General features: G+C 42.8%; 1 protein-coding gene and 1 pseudogene across 1 annotated transcript in view; one reads left to right on the plus strand and one right to left on the minus strand.

The window, feature by feature from the left end:
- Positions 1 to 18,001, plus strand: part of ARG2 (arginase 2) — a 43,832-nt gene that overhangs the window by 20,471 nt on the left and 5,360 nt on the right. Inside the window, exons 3-4 of the mRNA XM_036259192.1 lie at positions 12,516 to 12,693; positions 17,115 to 17,274. Of these exons, the coding sequence (XP_036115085.1) occupies positions 12,516 to 12,693; positions 17,115 to 17,274 (338 nt within the window). The remainder of the gene's footprint in view (positions 1 to 12,515; positions 12,694 to 17,114; positions 17,275 to 18,001) is intronic.
- On the minus strand, positions 11,331 to 13,318 carry LOC118640994 (annotated as a pseudogene).

Raw genomic sequence — 18,001 nt, forward strand, 5'->3', positions numbered from 1 at the left:
TCATTCCTCAGTCTCAATATCAACATCATCTTGTCACATTTTCCAAAGGGGAAGGGCATGTAAATGGAAAGCTGAAAGGTCTCATGGCCTTCATTGCACAAACACTCTAGGTCATTTCTATCCTGTGAACTAGCATGATCAGAGTTTTGTCACCTTTCTCATTTTTCTATATTTTGCATCTAGCATAACATTTAAATAAACCATAAAAGGAGGATTAAAAGTTATCTTATACATCTTCAGTAATCATTAATAGTTGGAATATGTAGAAAAATCCAAAGAACAAGTATAACTATTATAATGACTAATATCATTAGAAGCCAGGTAAAGATAAATAATTTTCTGAGTTCAACATCAATCTGTAGGTATACAGGCCTTGTTGATGATGTCTTGGGATAACTGTCCACTTCTGATATTGGTGGTTTCTTGTCCTTGAAGAGTCTTTGGTGCCTGTCGTAGGTGGAGGCAAGTGTCAGTCAGGGTAGATGGTCATTCTCAGGCACCTGATATGGTCCCTTACAATAAATAAGGCTGGAGAATGTATTTTATTTGATGTCCTTTCCAATAAACAGAATCTGCAGGTAGCAGTCAGTGATCTCTAAAGTCTTTGTACCCTGGGAGCTCTCTGTGAAAGGAAGCAGCTACCTATTTGGCATTCTCTTAAAGTGACTTGATCAAACGTTGGCAATAGTGTAAGACATCTCCTTTCAATAATGTCAGCTCATAGTTCCTTCATCTGATTTAAGTCCAGCTTAAATGCACTGTGATGTATAAAGGAATGTAAAAACAAAAAAATGGGGTTGTCAGGGAGCCCAAAAGAACCAAGCAGTTGCTTTGGGTTTCCTATACCCGAACTATTTGTTGAATTTACAACCATTGTTTACCCATACTATATATCCTAAAGTTTTTTTTTGATCATTTATTTACAATGCTTCCTATGCAATTTAACATTAACACACACACACACACACACACACACACACACATCTTTTGAAGGTGTTCCAAGGGTTCTTCTGGAAACACCACAAAGTTATTTCTACATATATTGATATTTTAAACCTTAAAATCTCAATTTCTAATGAAAACTAAGAAGTAAGCAATTAGCATTCTTTAACTGGGCCAATTTATGAAGACATTTTATAACCTCTGGAAGCATATTTCATAGACATCAACATTAGTTATTAACATGGACTTATTTTTGTAAAACCTGGGTAAAATATAATTTTACGCCCAGCCGATGTGGCTCAGTGGTTGAGCGTCAACCCACACACCAAGAAGTTACGGGTTCAATTCACAGTCAGGGCACATGCCCAGGTTATGGGCCAAATCCCCAGTGTGGTGCATGCTGGAGACGGCCAATCGATGTTTCTATCCCTCTCTCCCTCTCCCTCTCCCTTCCTCTCTCTAAAATCAATAAAGAAAAAAATTTTTTAAATAAAAATATAATTTTACATCTAATATGTGTAACTTGAAAGATATGTCTGTTTTACTTAAACCAACAAACTTATAGTAGCTTTTATTTACTAAGGACTAACCTTAGATCACATAAATTTAAAAAGCATTTCAGTTGGTATCTATATTTCTGAGAATTTTAGAATATTCAATCCCTAAAACCACTTGTCTTACAATCAGTTTATTTTAATTTATTAAACTAATTTAAAAAATACCATCCAGAGGTATAAAAATGATCTCACATTTACAACATACATGCATAGACACATGCTAAGAGACCTTAGCTTTGAGGAAAAACTAAAACTAAAAATTTTTTTTTTTAATAAAAAATTTTTTATAAAAATTTGGATCCACATTTTGTTTTGGCAGTTGGGATAAGAAGACACAAAAACAAAAACAAAACAAACAAAAAAGGGAGACACTTACTTTTTGTATCTGTCCTTGACAAGTCAAGCAAGTTTCAAATGATCTTCCCCTTTTAAAGAAAGGACAGCTGCCCTGGCCGGTTTGGCTCAGCGGTTAGAGCGTCGGCCTGCGGTCTGGAGAGACCCGGGTTCGGTTCCCGCTAAGGGCATGTACCTTGGTTGCAGTTTGTCCCCGGCCCTGGTTGGTCATGCGGGTGGCAGCCACTCGATGTGTCCCTTCACGTCGATGTTTCTCACTCTCTCTCCCTTCCTCTCTCTCCCTCCCATTCTATCTGTACCAAAAATGGAAAAAATATCCTCGGGTGAGGATTATTAAAAAAAAAAAAAAAAAAAGAAAGGACAGCTGTTTTTAATACCTCAAAGGACTGGGTTGCCACTAAATGACATCAGAGGTTGATCCATTTATTTAAATCCTCTTTTTGAAGCTTTGAGAAACCAATTAAATATGCTTTCCATTCATTATGTCTAATTTTATTTATTTATTTTTTTTATCCTCACCTGAGGACATTTTTCCATTTTTTGTTCAGGTAGAGTGGGAGGGAGAGAGGGGAACAGAGAGAGAGAGAGAGAAACATCGATGTGAAAGGGACACATCGAGTGGCTGCCACCCGCACAACTGACCAGGGCCGGGGACAAACTGCAACCGAGGTACGCACCCTTAGCGGGAACCGAACCCGGGTCTCTCAGGACCGCAGGCCGACGCTCTAACTGCTGAGCCAAACCGGCCAGGGCTCATTATGTCTAATTTTATAGCTGCTTTTTCTAATTGTATGTGCAAAGATTAATTTAGAAGTATCAAAGGGTCCTCATTTCAGCAATCCTCCTGCAGGAGTATTAATGGGAGGCCGACTGTGATTAGGCTTGTTGGCCTCAGAGACACGATTTCCCACATTAGTTTTAGTTTCCTTTAAAATCTGGAGAGTCTGCAGACTCCCAGGGAAAACCAGCCTGCGCATCACTGGGTGAGCCAAATGTGGTGGGCGTCCCGGCAGGACTGCTTCGGAAGCCCTGGCGGACATTTCTCCTCAGGCAACCTCACAAAGACCCGTAGTCATCTAAGAGCACCCAGATTTGGGTGGGGGGAGCAAGTGTCCTATCTCAGAACTGAAGAGAGTTCAGTCTCTCATTTACCAGTAAAGCTTTTGTTCAGATTCTCAGTAAGCAATACAATAAAAAGCTAAAATTAAAAGCAGTCACCAAATTTTTTCCCCTTTCCCTAGGTTGTCTTAACCCTTATCCACCTCAAGGATTTCATAAGAACAGCTCAAATAAAGTCAGGACCTGCCACTTAAAGTTGGGAGGTCTAGAATTCCAAGAGAAAACTCATCCAAGTTCACCCAATGGAAAGCAGGGAGCTGGTGGGGCACGATGGACATGCGCAGGTGCCTAGCACTAGACTCAGGTCCACAGGGTGATCTAGGCAGGCTTCTTCAGAATCATGCTGACTACTCCAAGTAATTTCGATGTAAGGGTTTATTTGAGCCAAACTGGTGACATGCTGGGAACCAAAATTTGGATGCTCTGGAGTATGACATTTTGACAGTTTCTTTTATACATTTGGGATTAAGGAGGTAAGTAAAGAAGATTACATGAAGTGGGAGAAAACAAGGTACAGGATAGCTAAGATTATGTGCTCCTTTGAGGGTGACTACAGAAAAGGTCTGGCAAAGAGGATTACTTCTGTCATTTCCAAAGTGTGTCAACCTAGATGCACAAGAACAATGGACAGGGCTTGCTTAAGGCAAAGATGAACCTTTTACAGTCCTGTGCCTGACTACCCACCATGATCTGCCCAGTTAGAATTTTATGGGCACATCCCCCTGTAATGTTACTCTTGGTCAGATGTATTACAGAGCCTTTTCTTTTTTTGTCTGCATCGCCTTGCCTTTATATTCTTTCATAGGGAATGTAGAAAATCTGAGCTGCGTGTGAGAGCTGGACTCTTTAGGAACCATTATAATGATAAATCAATGGGCCTGTTTTTGTTTTCTAATTCTCACCAAAATGTCTGTCTTTAAAAATGACATAGTCAGCCTGCCCAGTTTGGCTCAGTGGTTAGAGCGTCAACCTGCAGACCAGAGAGACCTGGGTTTGGTTCCCACTAAGGGCATGTACCTCGGTTGCAGTTTGTCCCCGGCCCTGGTTGGGGTCGTATGGGTGGCAACCAGTTGATGTTTCTCTTGGCTCAGTGGTTGAGCACTGACCATGCACCAAGAGGTCGCCGGTTCAATTCCTGGTAGGGCACATGCCCAGGTTATGGGCCCAATCCCCCGTGGAGGGCATGCAGGAGGTGGCCAATCGATGTTCTCTCTCCCTTTCTAAAATCAATAAAGAAAAAAAAATCAATAAAGAAAAAAAATAAATAAAATGACAGTCATATTACAAACAGGTTTTGGGAAGTCTTAAATTATACCATCAGTTTCAAGGAAAAGAAAAAGTGTCAGGTGGGAGTGAAGGGGTTAAAAATAAGCCTCCCCAAAATGTGCCTCTTCAGCATTTGGGTTACTTTCAGCTGAAGTCAATCAAGGCCCAGAAGACTCAGCAAGAGCTTTTTATTTCCCCTTTAACTGCCTAAATGAATTTAGATAGAAGGCTGGTCCAGGAAGAGAATTATCACCAGAGATTAACTGCAAAGAGTATGGGCTAGGTGTGGTAACCTGGAGGGAGCTTGGCAGGCAGGTCCTGTTTGTTCAAAGTCCAAGGTCCTCCATTTCTGCCTAGTTTGGCAAACATTTGTTTACTAAAAATTTGCTCTTCCCATCTTCCTGTGAATTGTCTTCTTTCCCTGTGAAGCCCTAATCACCTACCCCCTTCTCCAGTTATCTAGGGGAGTGGATTCAACCAAAGAACCTAGAAGGGAAGAAAGGAAATGTCTTCTTCCCCTGCAGGAGAAAAATCACAAGTATGCCTCATCCAGAACTGATGTAACTCTTGACATATGTAGGTCTTTTCTTATTTCATGTAATCCTTGTAACAACTGTGGGAGGTAGGACAAGCTTAGAAACTGTACTTGGTTGGACATCTTGACTCTTCTAGGAAGTTATGAGCCAGAGGGTAGGAATTCTTCCTTTGCATCTGTTATGGCCTTGACCCACTGCAGCAAGATGGGCATGGGACGATGTTCAGCTCTCTGCTCTCATCCCAGAGTAGCATGGAATGTGGTCTAATTGAAGGTTCCTGGGGAACACTCATCATGATGTTAGTCCAGGGTCTGGGGCATGGAGCTATACATATGGACTGTCAACTGGCAGAGTTGTAGTCACTAGCCTGATATGTTTCCCTTTAAGTCCTTTCTGGAACAAGGTGAAGTATCAAGAATTTCAAAAAGAAAAAAAGATCTCATTTTGAAGGGCAGTACTTCATGCCCAGGGATTGTTGCTGTCTCTTCCAGTGGTTAGATATTGGAATTAGCTTGAAGTTTGTCAGCAGATCATTTTTTGGTGAAGCTCAACAGTCTTGTCCTGAATGAGGGAAGTTGGTTTTGTTGTAGTGACTTATGAAGCCACAGGAACCCTCCTCTTATCCCCACCCCTGCCTGTGCTGGAACTAGGCTGCTGGGTGCCGTCAGCTGACTGATGGTGAAGACGGAGCTGACTCACTATGATGCAGAGGTGCTCAGAGGGTTGACATGAGTTTGGTTCATAGGGGCATCTGTTACTAAGCCTGTCTTCAGAGTGCTCTGTTCTCTTCTGGAAAGGACAGATGTAGCTGGAGAAGCGATTATCAGGAAACATAAATGGTGTTGCAAGTCATCTCAATTACATGTCTAGAGCCAAATTTTTTAGTTTATTTTTTTACTCAAAGATCACATTTATGCAAAGACATCTATTAACACCATGTTGTATCAGTTGATCAAGAGGTTAACTCAGGTATAGATGGACCCGTCTGAACATGTTAGATGGACATGTCTGAACTCACTGGCCAGGATGCCCAGGGCCACCTTCTTATCAAAGCCAAAGGTGACACCTGGGCCTAAAAGATCTTAATGGTACTCAGTGTATTTTTATTACCAGCACTGGGAGAGAAGCAATGAGGCTGTGTCAGTCTACATGGAGCTTTGCTTTTTCCCACTGCAGGTCACACAGGAAAGCCCATGCAAAGGAAATTCTAGTATTAGTTTGAGTCTGTAACTTTAAAAGCCATTAGGATTAGTAGTCTCAGCACCAAAAGAGATCTCAGCATCTTTGTTTTTCTCCAGGTTTCACTGACTTGTTATTCCTGTCAAGTCATAAACACTCCATCCTATTCAGGCACAGTTTGAAAAAACTGCACAATGGTGGGCCCCTAGGTTTTCTCCAAATCCACTGTTCTGCCAATGGACTACCTGGGGCTCACTGGGCTCTCCCGTGTGCCAGCTCACTTCAAAACCCATCTCTCCCGACTTTCTGGGAGACTTGGGAGCAGCTGGAGCTCCCTATAAGTGGAAGTCAGAGCAGTAAGGAAACCGGAGTTACTTTTATGCTATTCAAAAATGCCTGCTCACTCATAACATTGTCTTCTGTGAGTCTCCAACCAAACGGTCATTCAGGCTTGCTCTAAACAGTTGGAGCTATTTAACTTGGCCGAATTTCTCCCTCTAAAGTATGATACCAGCAGAGGATGTGAGGATTAGCAGCTATCTGTAAAGTATCTAGCGTGGTGGGGTGTGTGGAGGCAGGTAATCATGTTCCTTTCCCTTCTTTCCTGTCACTGGCTTCTCGCAGGGATTCACTAGTGATCAGGACCCTAAATAGAAGTGCTGTCTACGGACTGCTGAGGTCAGGTAGGGCTGTTTTGATTTCTTCCCTACCAGCTGGTTGTGTCATTCTGTTGATGCACTTGTGTTCTCATTTCACTCCAGTGGAGCCTGGAGATGTTTATCAAGGCCAAAGGTGACACCTGGGCCTAAAAGATCTTAATGGTATTCAGTGTATTTTTATTACCAGTGCTGGGAGAGAAGCAATGAGGCCGTGTTAGTCTTTACTTTTCCCACTGCAAATCACACACGAGTGCCTTTTCAAGTTGGTTCCAAATCTGTTTGTCATATGAGCTTCCTTGATGTTTCAGGTTCGTTCTGTCCTCGGTGTCTTCTTAAAAGAGAAGAAAGAGCAGCAATAAAACATGTCTCATCTGATCTAGATTTGCAGATGAGTTGACCTAAAGCACAAAAAAAGTTCAAGAATGGGACAGCTCCCTCAAGTATGACAGGAAGATACCCTTTCTATATTACAGTGTTTGCTCTTTTCACTATCACTCTGAGATTCTTTAAAAATTGGTGAGGCTGCCCTGGCTGGTGTGCTTGGTGGTTAGAGCATCAGCCTGAGTGCCAAAGGGTCGTAGGTTCAAATCCCTGTCAAGGGCATGTACCTGGGTTGCAGGTTTGATCCCTGGCTCCACTTGGGGTCTTGCAATGTGTCTCTCTTACATCAATGTTTCTCTCTCTCTCTCTCTCTCTATCCTCCCTCCCTCCCTCCCTCGCTCCCTCCCTTCCACTCTCAAAATAAATCATTGGAAAAGTATCCTCAGGTGAGGATTAAAAAAATGTAAAATTAAAAAAAATTAGTGAGACCCTGGCTAGTTTGGCTCAGCAGTTAGAGCATTGGCCCGCAGTCCAGAGAGTCTCGGGTTTGGTTCCAGCTAATGGCTGCAACCTTGGTTGCAGTTTGTCCCTGACCCTGGTTAGGGTCGTGTGGGTGGCAACCACTTGATGTGTCTCTCTCATGTCAATGTTTCTCTCTCTCTCTCCCTCCTCCTCTCCCTCCCACTCTATCTGAAAATAAATGCAAAAATGTCCTCGATCTGCCCAGCTGATGTGGCTCGGTGGTTGAGCGTCAATCCATGTACCAGGAGGTCGCCAGTTTGATTCCCGGTCAGGGCACATGCCCAGGTTGTGGGTCTGATCCCCAGTGGGGGGCATGCAGGAGGTGGCCAATCAATGTTCTCGCATTGATGTTTCTCTCTCTGTGTCCCTCTCCCTTCCTCTCTCTCTAAAAATCAATAAAGAAAAAAAATGTCCTCGATCTGAGGATAAAAAAAAAATTTAGGCCAATTCTTGTGCCTTTTGAACTAGATTTGCCACAGCACTCTGATGAGGTCATAGCTTCATTATTACTCAATACATCAGGCTCTAACCAGAAAAGAACCTCCCATCAGCTCCCCACTTCTCAGAAACTGTGTTTGGACTGTGGGTTGCAAATCATGTTCTCTATGACCTCATATTGCATTGCTCCAATATGCAAACTTCTCATTTCTATTAAATTGCTCAACCATTTTCCAAACAAGGCAAGTACAGTTCTTCTTTCAGGCCCTTGTTCACTCTTTAGAAACCGATGCTGAGCCCTGGCCAGTTTGGCTCAGTGGTTAGAGCGTTGGCCCGCGGACCAGAGAGTCCCGGGTTTGGTTCCCGCTAAAGGCATGTACCTCGATTGCGGTTTGTCCCCAGCCCCGGTTGCGGTCATGTGGGTGGCAAACACTCAATGTCTCTCTCTCATGTCGATGTTTCTCTCTCTCTCTCTTCCTCCCTCTCTCCCTCTCGCTCTATCTGAAGATAAATACAAAAATGTCCTCGGGTGAGGGGGAAAAAAAATGCTGGGCTCTATTCCGCTAGTCCTTTGGGTGCTACGATGCGATTGAATTGTAGGCATTAGCGGAGAAAGCTCCTAAGGGGCTATATCAGGATGGCATAGTATATTCACTGATTCAACTCTAATGAACTGGAATGGTCAGGATCACCAATAGTTAGGATCAGCAACACAAGCTTTAGCATTTGAGTTCTTAATCACTCAGAAGTTATGGCAGTAGAGTTTGTAAGAACTCATTTTGCCGTCTGCCAGAATCCATTCTCATCATCTTCCGGATGTAACGTAGACCTGCATTTGCTGGCCAGTGCCCTGTGAGCAGGAGTGATGTGTCACTTCTAGACCAGGGTCTTTACAGGAGAGGTGTGCCTTCTCTCTGTTTTCTTTCTCTGCACTGCCTTGAACCCGGGGCCATGGGTGGCAGAGCCACAAGCCAGAAGGAGCCTGGTCTCTGAATGGCTGCATGAAGGAAAGCCTCCTGCTGACCTAGAATATCCACCTGATGGTAAATGAACAAGAAACCAATTCACTGTGTTTGAGCCATTGTTTTGGGGAGGATTCATTACAGCAATTTACTCTAACAACCTTATTTAAAAGAATAGTGTGGATGATGTTTATGCATAAAGGTCTACCTAGGGAGTGGGACAAGGGACTTCCATCATTAGGCACTTCCTTGTCAACTTAACAAAAAAGTTCTATGGCCCGTAAGGAAAGAAAATAACAAAAATTAACAAAATAGTACTGGTACCAACTTTACTTGTTGTAGGAGTCATTCCTTGATCGCCCCAAATATCACTAAATTTCCTTTCACTCCTTTAGCACTCATTTCCCCTGGTTCTTACCCGGGAGTTATTGTGGAAATTAAAGAGCAGCGTTGGGAGTCACATAGGGTAGGGCCTCTCAAGATGTTAATCCCTTCAGGGAGTCTGGCCCTCCAGGAACGTAAGTCTTGATATGTGCAGAGTTTAGCAGGCTGTCAGACCCAGAGATTCATGCCAACCATGCTGTACAGCCCCAAATGCCCATGCATAATTGTGGTGAGCAACAGCCCTGCCAGCATCCACTGTCAGGAAGCCCTCTTACTAACATGAGGGCATTGGGAGACTAAGTGAATAACCAGAGAGCTGTTCAGTGAGCAAGGAATCGGAACAAATGGAGTTGCATAATCTTGAAGAATCTACCATCCAGCCTGTGAATGAATCTAGTGATCCACTCAACAGAGTTACACATTCAGTGACCAAAATCCTTTTATGAAATTCAGCCTCTCTTCCTTGGAGAGTGTTGCTAGAAGATTGCCAACTTCTCTTTGGGTTCCTTTTTAGGCTTTATGCAGCTTTCTTCTGATAAGTAAATAATAGTGAGTCAAGTAGTTTTCTGTCCCATTTCTCTGAGTCTGCATCCTAGATTCCATGACTGGACTTGAGCATTCCCCATGTTGTTACATATCCACCAGGTTGATTGCTTTCATTCCCATGTACTACTTCTTGGTCATGTGAGGATTAAATAAAAGTTGTTTTAAAAAATTAGTTAATATTAACATTATTACTTAGATTATACACCTAATATAAAACATCAGACATGCCCTGGTGGCTTAGACCTAGTAAGAACCTAAATGCTTCATGTGGTTTAAGGAGGTGCAGAGATAAACATGGAAATGGAAGTAGAAGCATCCAAGTGTAGGGACTACCATTCCAAACCTGCCCAGCCTAAGACTGTGGAGCCAACAATGGCAAGACCTGATATTAACTTGAAAGTTAGCTCAAGTTTCATCTTTTTTTTTTATCCTCACCTGAGGACATTTTTCCATTCATCTTCAGATAGAGCAGGAGGGAGAGAGGGAGGAAGAGAGAGAGAGAGAGAAACATCGATGTGAGAGAGACACATCAACAGGTTGCCACTCACAGGACCCCAACCATGACCAGGGACAAATTGCAACCGAGGTACATGCCCTTAGCGGAAACTGAACCCGGGACTCCCTGGTTCACAGGCTGACGCTCTAACCACTGAGCAAAACAGGTCAGGGCTAAGCTTCATATCTCTTAAATCTAAAGTGTCCTTGCATATTTTGAGGTTTGCTAAAGTACATAATGACTTTACTCATGGCTTTTTTTCCTTTCTTTTTAAAAGATTTTTATAGATGTTTGTTTAGCTTTTTCTCCTCTAGGTTCAATGTATTTGGCCTGTTATATTCTTCTTCTCCTACTTCAACACCTTCCCCCTTTTCTTCTTATTTAGTTGTCCAGATCATCTCTAGTTCTAGGCCTTTTAAATTATTATTTTTTTTAATGCAGTGACCAAAAGATACATACAGAATTCTAGCTGCAGGTACATCTTACCTTTGAGAATAGGATAAGGTTTTCTATTTTGTTCCCAGTATCACTTCTGGTGGTGATCTTGGTCTTATGTCCCAAGTTACTGTTAAGCTTCAGTTACAAGCCATAGCTTCTCAAATTGTTACACTTATCAATAGCTTGGCTTTGGATTCTAAAGGTATAGCTCAAAACTGTACAAATCAAAGATAGATCCATGCTGGTCTTAATGCAATAACACAATTCTCTGCAAATCTTAGGATGTCTATCCTACGACCAGTTCCCCTCCTCCCCCAACATACCTGTACTAGTTTAAGAAGCAGGGTCTTAAGGATACAGTATATGGTAACGTTCTGTTGTCTGGTGGTTCAGATCCCTTCCTGATAGAATTGGATTATTTAGTCCTCACCCCAAATGTGGCAAAGATGGAAAGACTAGTACTTACAACAAAGATAAAAATTAAGGTGTAGTGACCGGTATCATTCACTGGAATATGTGAACCTGAGTGGGAAAATGTTACAGCTTACTGTCAGAATATATCACTAGTTATATTTAAAAAAAAAATTTTTTTTTTAAAGAAATCAGTGCTTTTATTGGCCAAACAAGCTACTTGGGGGGAGTGAAGCAGTAATGGGTGCCCCGATGCCTGGCCAGCCTTGCTTCATGGGCTTTTGTAGGCAATGGAGAACCTGCTCAGGTAGTGGCCAATCATATCTGGTTTGATTCTCACCTGGGTGAAGGTCTTGCCATTGTAGACACCCACCATGTTGTCCACTGTCTTGAACAGGATGATCCTGTCCCGCAGGTGCATCTTCAGCCTGGCTTCTCTCTCCTGGTTGGCTCTGATCAGGGCTTCAGGTGCCACTTCCGCAGCTGCTGGGCACTGTGCAGCTGCCTCACAGTGACAGCTGCTGGGAGGCCATGTCCAGCAGCTGGGCAAGGTGAAGGCCCCGATAGGGGACCTTGCAGGTCTGCTTCTGCTCCAGCTCCATGTCCACCATCTTGTTCGTTCTTCAGAGAGGACTATCTAGTTCTTAAAGTGTCACAATCAAGAGGGAGGCTTTGGGAGATAAAGTCAAGAATACAAACTTTGGGAGCAGATGGCCTGGATTTGGATCCTGCTTCTGGCATTCAGCAGCTGTGTGAGACCTAGGTTTATAACATGAAACTTTCTGTATATGTATTTTTGTCCTAAATTAACTTTCTTTAAATCCTGCTGGTTCCTCTTGGTATCTTACTTCCATGCTATAACTCTGGAATAGAGGTCTAATTATTCCAAATTTTGTGACTGTTAGTCAGTTAACCTTTCTGGGCTTCACTTTCTAAAACCCCTTAATATGCAAAATGGTGTACCTAATAGAATCTCCCCAAAAGGATTGCTAGGTGGTAATCCTGCTAGTCATGTTACATTTGAATTTTACTGTGACAAAATGAGAATGATGTATACTTTGTCACAAGTTATTATTTGTGGCCCTGGCCAGTAAGAGCTGGAATAACATTTCCAATTGATATTTTTCTTAAAAATATTTTTCTTTATTGATTTTAGAGAGAAAGGAAGAGATAGAAACATCGATGAGAGAGAACATGGATTGGCCACCTCCTGCATGCCCCTCACTGGGGATTGGGCCCATAACCTGGGCATGTGCTGTGACCAGGAATGGAATCTGCGACCTCCTGGTGCATGGGTCAACGCTCAACCACTGAGCCACATTGGCCGGACATTTTTATTTGTTATTTAAATCCAATTAATCTTATTATCCTCCACTTGTTTCCAGGCTGCCGCCTAAAAGACTTTGGAGATTTGAGTTTCACTCCAGTCCCTAAAGATGATCTCTATAACAACCTGATAGTGAATCCTCGCTCAGTGGGTCTTGCCAACCAGGAATTGACTGAGGTAGTTAGTAGAGCAGTGTCAAGTGGCTACAGCTGTGTCACACTGGGAGGAGACCACAGGTAAGCTGGGAGCCAGTGGTGGTGGGGCTAGATTGCCTGGTGCTTTGGGCTACTCAATGAGCTTGTCTGTTTCCTGAGTAAAATACCCTTCAGAATTTTTGGCTATGATGTAAAAAAAAGTTAATAAACAGAAACTCGTGTGAAGCAGGGAGGCCAGAACATGAAGCTGTCGTGCCCTGTCCCTTGATCTTGAAGCACAGCAGGAGGAATTCTTGGTAACAGCCCTCCCAACTTCTTTCCCCTCTATAAAGAATCTCCTCTCCTTTGTTTCCGTGGACTTGTATGTGGCCCACATGGTTGCATGTTCTGGATTACAATGCTGTTCCCGAAGAAACACATTTTTCCTGGAGAAAAACTGGCTAACTTTTTAAGGTTGACAATACATAATAGCATTTTGATGTCTTAAGATAATGAGCTGCTGGAGGCACAAGTGATTTTGTTAGGACAACCTCAGAGGTAGACTAAGCAAAGTATTCAGACACAGTCCAGTGTTTCGTGCTTACCTCTTGGAAAGCATTCTTGAGAAACTCTTATGACTTCCATTTGGCTATTGGGAAAATTGGAAGGATATATCAATAGGCTGAAAATATGTGTTTTTAAAAGCATTCCTGCTAATAGGTTTGTCCCAAATTCCCCTCTTGTCATATGAATGCATGCTCTACCTCCACAGTAACTAACTCTAGGTGACTGACACAATAGATCCTTCCTTTCTTGGTGAATCAGCATGTACTGTATTGAGCACTGTTCTGATGTATTCTCAAGCAGCACTAGGGAGTGTGGGAAACTTGTGATCTGTTGGGCCTATATAAAATAAATACACATGGAATGAAAAAAATTATTCTATGGAATTTCAGAGATTAGTCTTGGCTAGAGTAGTCAGATTTCACAGGGGAGTATGTATGATTTGAACTAAGTAATGAAGGTCTTTGTTAGAAAAAACAGCATTTAAGTACTAGGAGCATTGCCCTGGCCAATTTGGCTCAGTGGTTAGAGCGGACCAGAGAGTCCCGGGTTCGGTTCCCACCAAGGGCACGTACCTCGGTTGCAGTTTGTCCCATTCCCAATTGGGTCGTGTGGGTGGCAACCAGTCGATGTGTCTCTCTCACATCGATGTCTCTCTCTCTCTCTCTCTTCTCCACTCTCTCCCTGCCACACTATCTGAAGATACATATAAAAATGTCCTCGGGTGAGGATAAAAAAAGTAAGCACTAGGAGTATTGAGCACTTCATATATACTCTTAGTCATCATAATAATAACATGAAGCAAATATAGTTTTATAGGATTTACTGCTGGGAACACTAAGGGTCAGATGTTAGATAACTTACCCAAGATCTAGAGCCAGGAAGTAGAGCTGAGATTCAAATTCAGTGTGACTTTTCTAGGCAATTAACTTAAAAAAATTTTTTTCTTTATCGATTTTAGAGAAGGGAGAGGGAGATGGAAACATTGATGACAGAGAATACCGACTGGCCCCCCACTGGGGATTTGGCCCACAGCCTGGGCATGTGCCCTGACCAGGAATTGAACCTGTGACCTCTTGGTGCATGGGTCAGCGCTCAACCACAGAGCCATACTGGCTGGGCTCTAGGCAATTAACTTTTCTTTTGAGATCCAATTTACCAATTTTTCTTAAGGTGCTTAGAGAGATTTACAGATCACTTAACAGAAGTTAAATCTTTGTTACAACTGGAAAGGCAAGTAAATTCCTCATTATGAATAAAATTTTAGGTAGAAGAAAGTAGTCCCAGGTTCTCTACTGAGACTCAGTTAGGCCAACCAGAGTGTAGGTCTCCTGCCTCTTAGCTCAGTGCTGTCTTTCAAAGTTCATTTATATTGTCTGTCTTCTCAATTGTCTCACTATTTGGAGACTGCTTATCAATGTCATTATCATAGTCCTTGGCTTTATTTTGTCCATAGGTTCTATACTGCAGCCCTGTCACTACTCCCAATTTCCTATTCAGTGCTAAAACCTACGCTATCTGGAAGATTCCAGACTGGAAGGGATAACTGTAAAACCTGAATAGCTATTGCCCTGGCCGGTTTGGCTCAGCGGTTGGAGCGTCGGCCTGCGGTACAGAGAGACCCGGGTTCGGTTCCCCCTAAGGGCATGTACCTCGGTTGCAGTTTGTCCCCGGCCCTGGTTGGTCGTGCGGGTGGCAGCCACTCGATGTGTCCCTTCACATCGATGTTTCTCTCTCTCTCTCCCTCCCGCTCTATCTGAACAAAAAATGGAAAAATGTCCTCGGGTGAGGATAAAAAAGAAAAGAAAACCTGAATAGCTATTGAACATTTTATTTATTTTAAATATCCTCACCCGAGGATATATATATATATATATTTTTATCCTCACCCGAGGACATTTTTTCCATTTTTTGTTCAGATAGAGTTGGCGGGAGAGAGAGGAAGAGAGAGCGAGAGAAACATCGATGTGAAAGGGACACATCAAGTGGCTGCCACCCGCACGACCAACCAGGGCCAGGGACAAACTGCAACCAAGACACACGCCCCTAGCGGGAACCGAGCCCAGGTCTCTCTGGACTGCAGGCCAATGCTCCAACCACTGAGCCAAACTGGCCAGGGCCTCACCTGAGGATAGTTTTACATTTATCTTTAGATGGGTGGGAGGGACATCGATTGGTTGCCACCTGCATGACCCCAACTGGGGCCGGGGATGAACAGCAACCAAGACACATGTCCTTGGCCGGAATCAAACCTGGGATTCCTTGGTCTGCAGGCCAACGCTCAAACTGCTGAGCCAAACTGGCCAGGGCACGCTACTGAACATTTTAAAAGAAGAGGAATTTTTAGGTCACTCTGCTCCATATACATACAGTATTGCCTTAATCATCAAACTAACTCTTGACTCAAACAGGCTGAGATAATTATCCCTATCTTATTGAAAAGGAAACTGAAGTCTAGAGAAATCAGAGGACTTATCCTAGATCATATACCTCTTCCTGGGGCAAAAGAACCCCAGCATTCTGACTTAATCCACTGCTTTTCGCTCTAGACCATGCTATTCCTCGAAAAGGCCCTAGGTGGGTGGGGCATGCAGCTCAAAATGCTACCTCATGCTATATTCGCCAATGATGGCGACAGTTCGTTCCTAATGTGGTTAAGCTGCATTTCCCATCTATGTCAAATTCTTTGGGTACTGGGAAGCTGGGCGGCTTTCTAATCACTTTTATCAGCTATATTCCAATAGTTGAGACAGTTGGCTAATGTAAGCAGAGACCAAGGACAAGGAAAGGCAAAAACAGAAACAATGATACTTGAATGTCATTCTAATGTTTATAACATGCAAATAAACTTATACTTTATTCAGTGCTCTAAATGAGGTCTTTAACTGGGTTGCTGTTACACTTATTTATGGTTTTATTGATTTTTTAGAGAGAGAGGAAGGGAGATAGAAATATGGATGTGAGAAACATCATATTGGCTGCCTCCTGCATGCGCCCTACTGGGGATCGAGCCCTGAAACCCAGGCACGTGCCCTGAACAGGATAGAACCAGACCCCTCAGTCCATGGGAAGACATTCAATCTACTGAGCCACACTGGCCGGGCGAGTTGCCGTTACTTTAAAGACTTGACTTTGATTTTCATTTTAGAAAGTATCATATATTTTTAAAAGCTGTAAGACTGATTTTCATCCTTAAAAAGTTAATGTAACTAATTTTTTTAAAGTGATTATTAGATCTCTTTGGTTTCCCTTACGAGGTATTAAGCAATATTTGAGTTGTTACATATAGACCACATCCTTGAACTGGATTTCATTCTTGAACAAATATTTAGGGTCCTTTTTGGGGTTGGGGGCTAATGGATCAAATTTTAGGGATTTGGGGGCAGTAATGACATCTGTCACACTTCAAGGAGGACAACCAATGGTCAGTTCTGAACCTTTAGAGCCTTCAATTTTTCCCTAACTTACTCAAGGTTAATCTTTGGGAACTACAGTCCCAGGGATTCGTCTCTTCCAAATCCAGCCTCAGTCTGGGGCCGACTTTGCCCTTAGGACAAAGTGTGAGCTGCACTGGCTAAGGATATTTGTTATTGGTGATGTTTGCCAAGCAGAGGGCCTTGAAGATTACTGTACAGTTGACCCTTGAACAACTCGGGGGTTAAGGGCACCACCCCCCACTGTGCAGTTAAAAATCCAAGTATAACTTGACTCACCAAAAACTTAAGTTGTCCTTTGGTATCTGGAAGGGATTAGTTCCAAGACCCTCCCAACAGTACCAAAATCAGTGGACACTCAAGTCCCTTATCTAAAATGGCATAGATCAATGCATACAGTTGGCCCTTCTCATCCACAGACTTCCAACTGTGAATTGAAAATAGTTACAGGTACTTATTGGGAAAAAAAAATCCATGCAGTTCAAACCATGTTGTTCAAGGGTCAACTGTATTTGTTCTTTACAGCCTGGCAATTGGTACCATTAGTGGCCACGCCCGGCACTGCCCAGACCTTTGTGTGATCTGGGTTGATGCCCATGCTGATATCAACACACCCCTCACCACTTCATCTGGATGTCTCCATGGACAGCCGGTTTCATTTCTCCTCAGAGAACTTCAGGACAAGGTCAGTAGACCAAAATGGAAAAAAAAAAAAAAGGTTGAACGACTTGCAGGGGCTTTGAGGGTTCAGTTCAGTAAGATTTCTGTGAAGGATGGGTTACCAGGGGTAGAAATGCTTACCACTCCTTCATTTGTTCATCAGACATTATTATGTGCCAGGCAGTCTGTTAGATGCTAGGGATGTAAAGATGGCCCCTGCTCTCAGGGAGTTCATAATTATCTAAGAAAGGAAGGTGGTACTGGGTATCTCTGGTGATTGATACACCCATGGCCTGAGGACTTCTTGGTTAGAGGCCCCCAGGCCTCACTTTCAGACCCACTGGTCTAGAATCTCAGTAAACCATGATTACCTCTAGGTAATATTTTCTAGGTTGTTCAAAAGACACAGGAGTCCAGGCATAGACTAGAATCTGTTTATCCCTCCCCTCAGTGAGGAACCAAACTAAACCAGGAATAACAAAGGTTATTCATTAGGCAGAATCTGTGTTCTGGCTGTCAGCAACTTGAGATGATAACTGGGTTATGTTTCAAGAACAAATCTGTAAATAATTCAGTAATATGAAAAGGGCTAATCAGCAGTATTCCTGCTTTTTGAGTAAGTTAATGAGAAACCGAGACCACTTTAGGAGAAGAGTTTTTTTTTTATTCTTCTTGAGAAAGCCATACTGTGTTCTTCGGTTGTCTTTCTGGATCATTTCTCTTTCTTGTGTTGCATTAAGCATATCCTGTAA

This window comes from Molossus molossus, unplaced genomic scaffold, assembly GCF_014108415.1.
Source record: "Molossus molossus isolate mMolMol1 unplaced genomic scaffold, mMolMol1.p scaffold_m16_p_1, whole genome shotgun sequence".
Classification (NCBI taxonomy): Eukaryota; Metazoa; Chordata; class Mammalia; order Chiroptera; family Molossidae; genus Molossus; species Molossus molossus.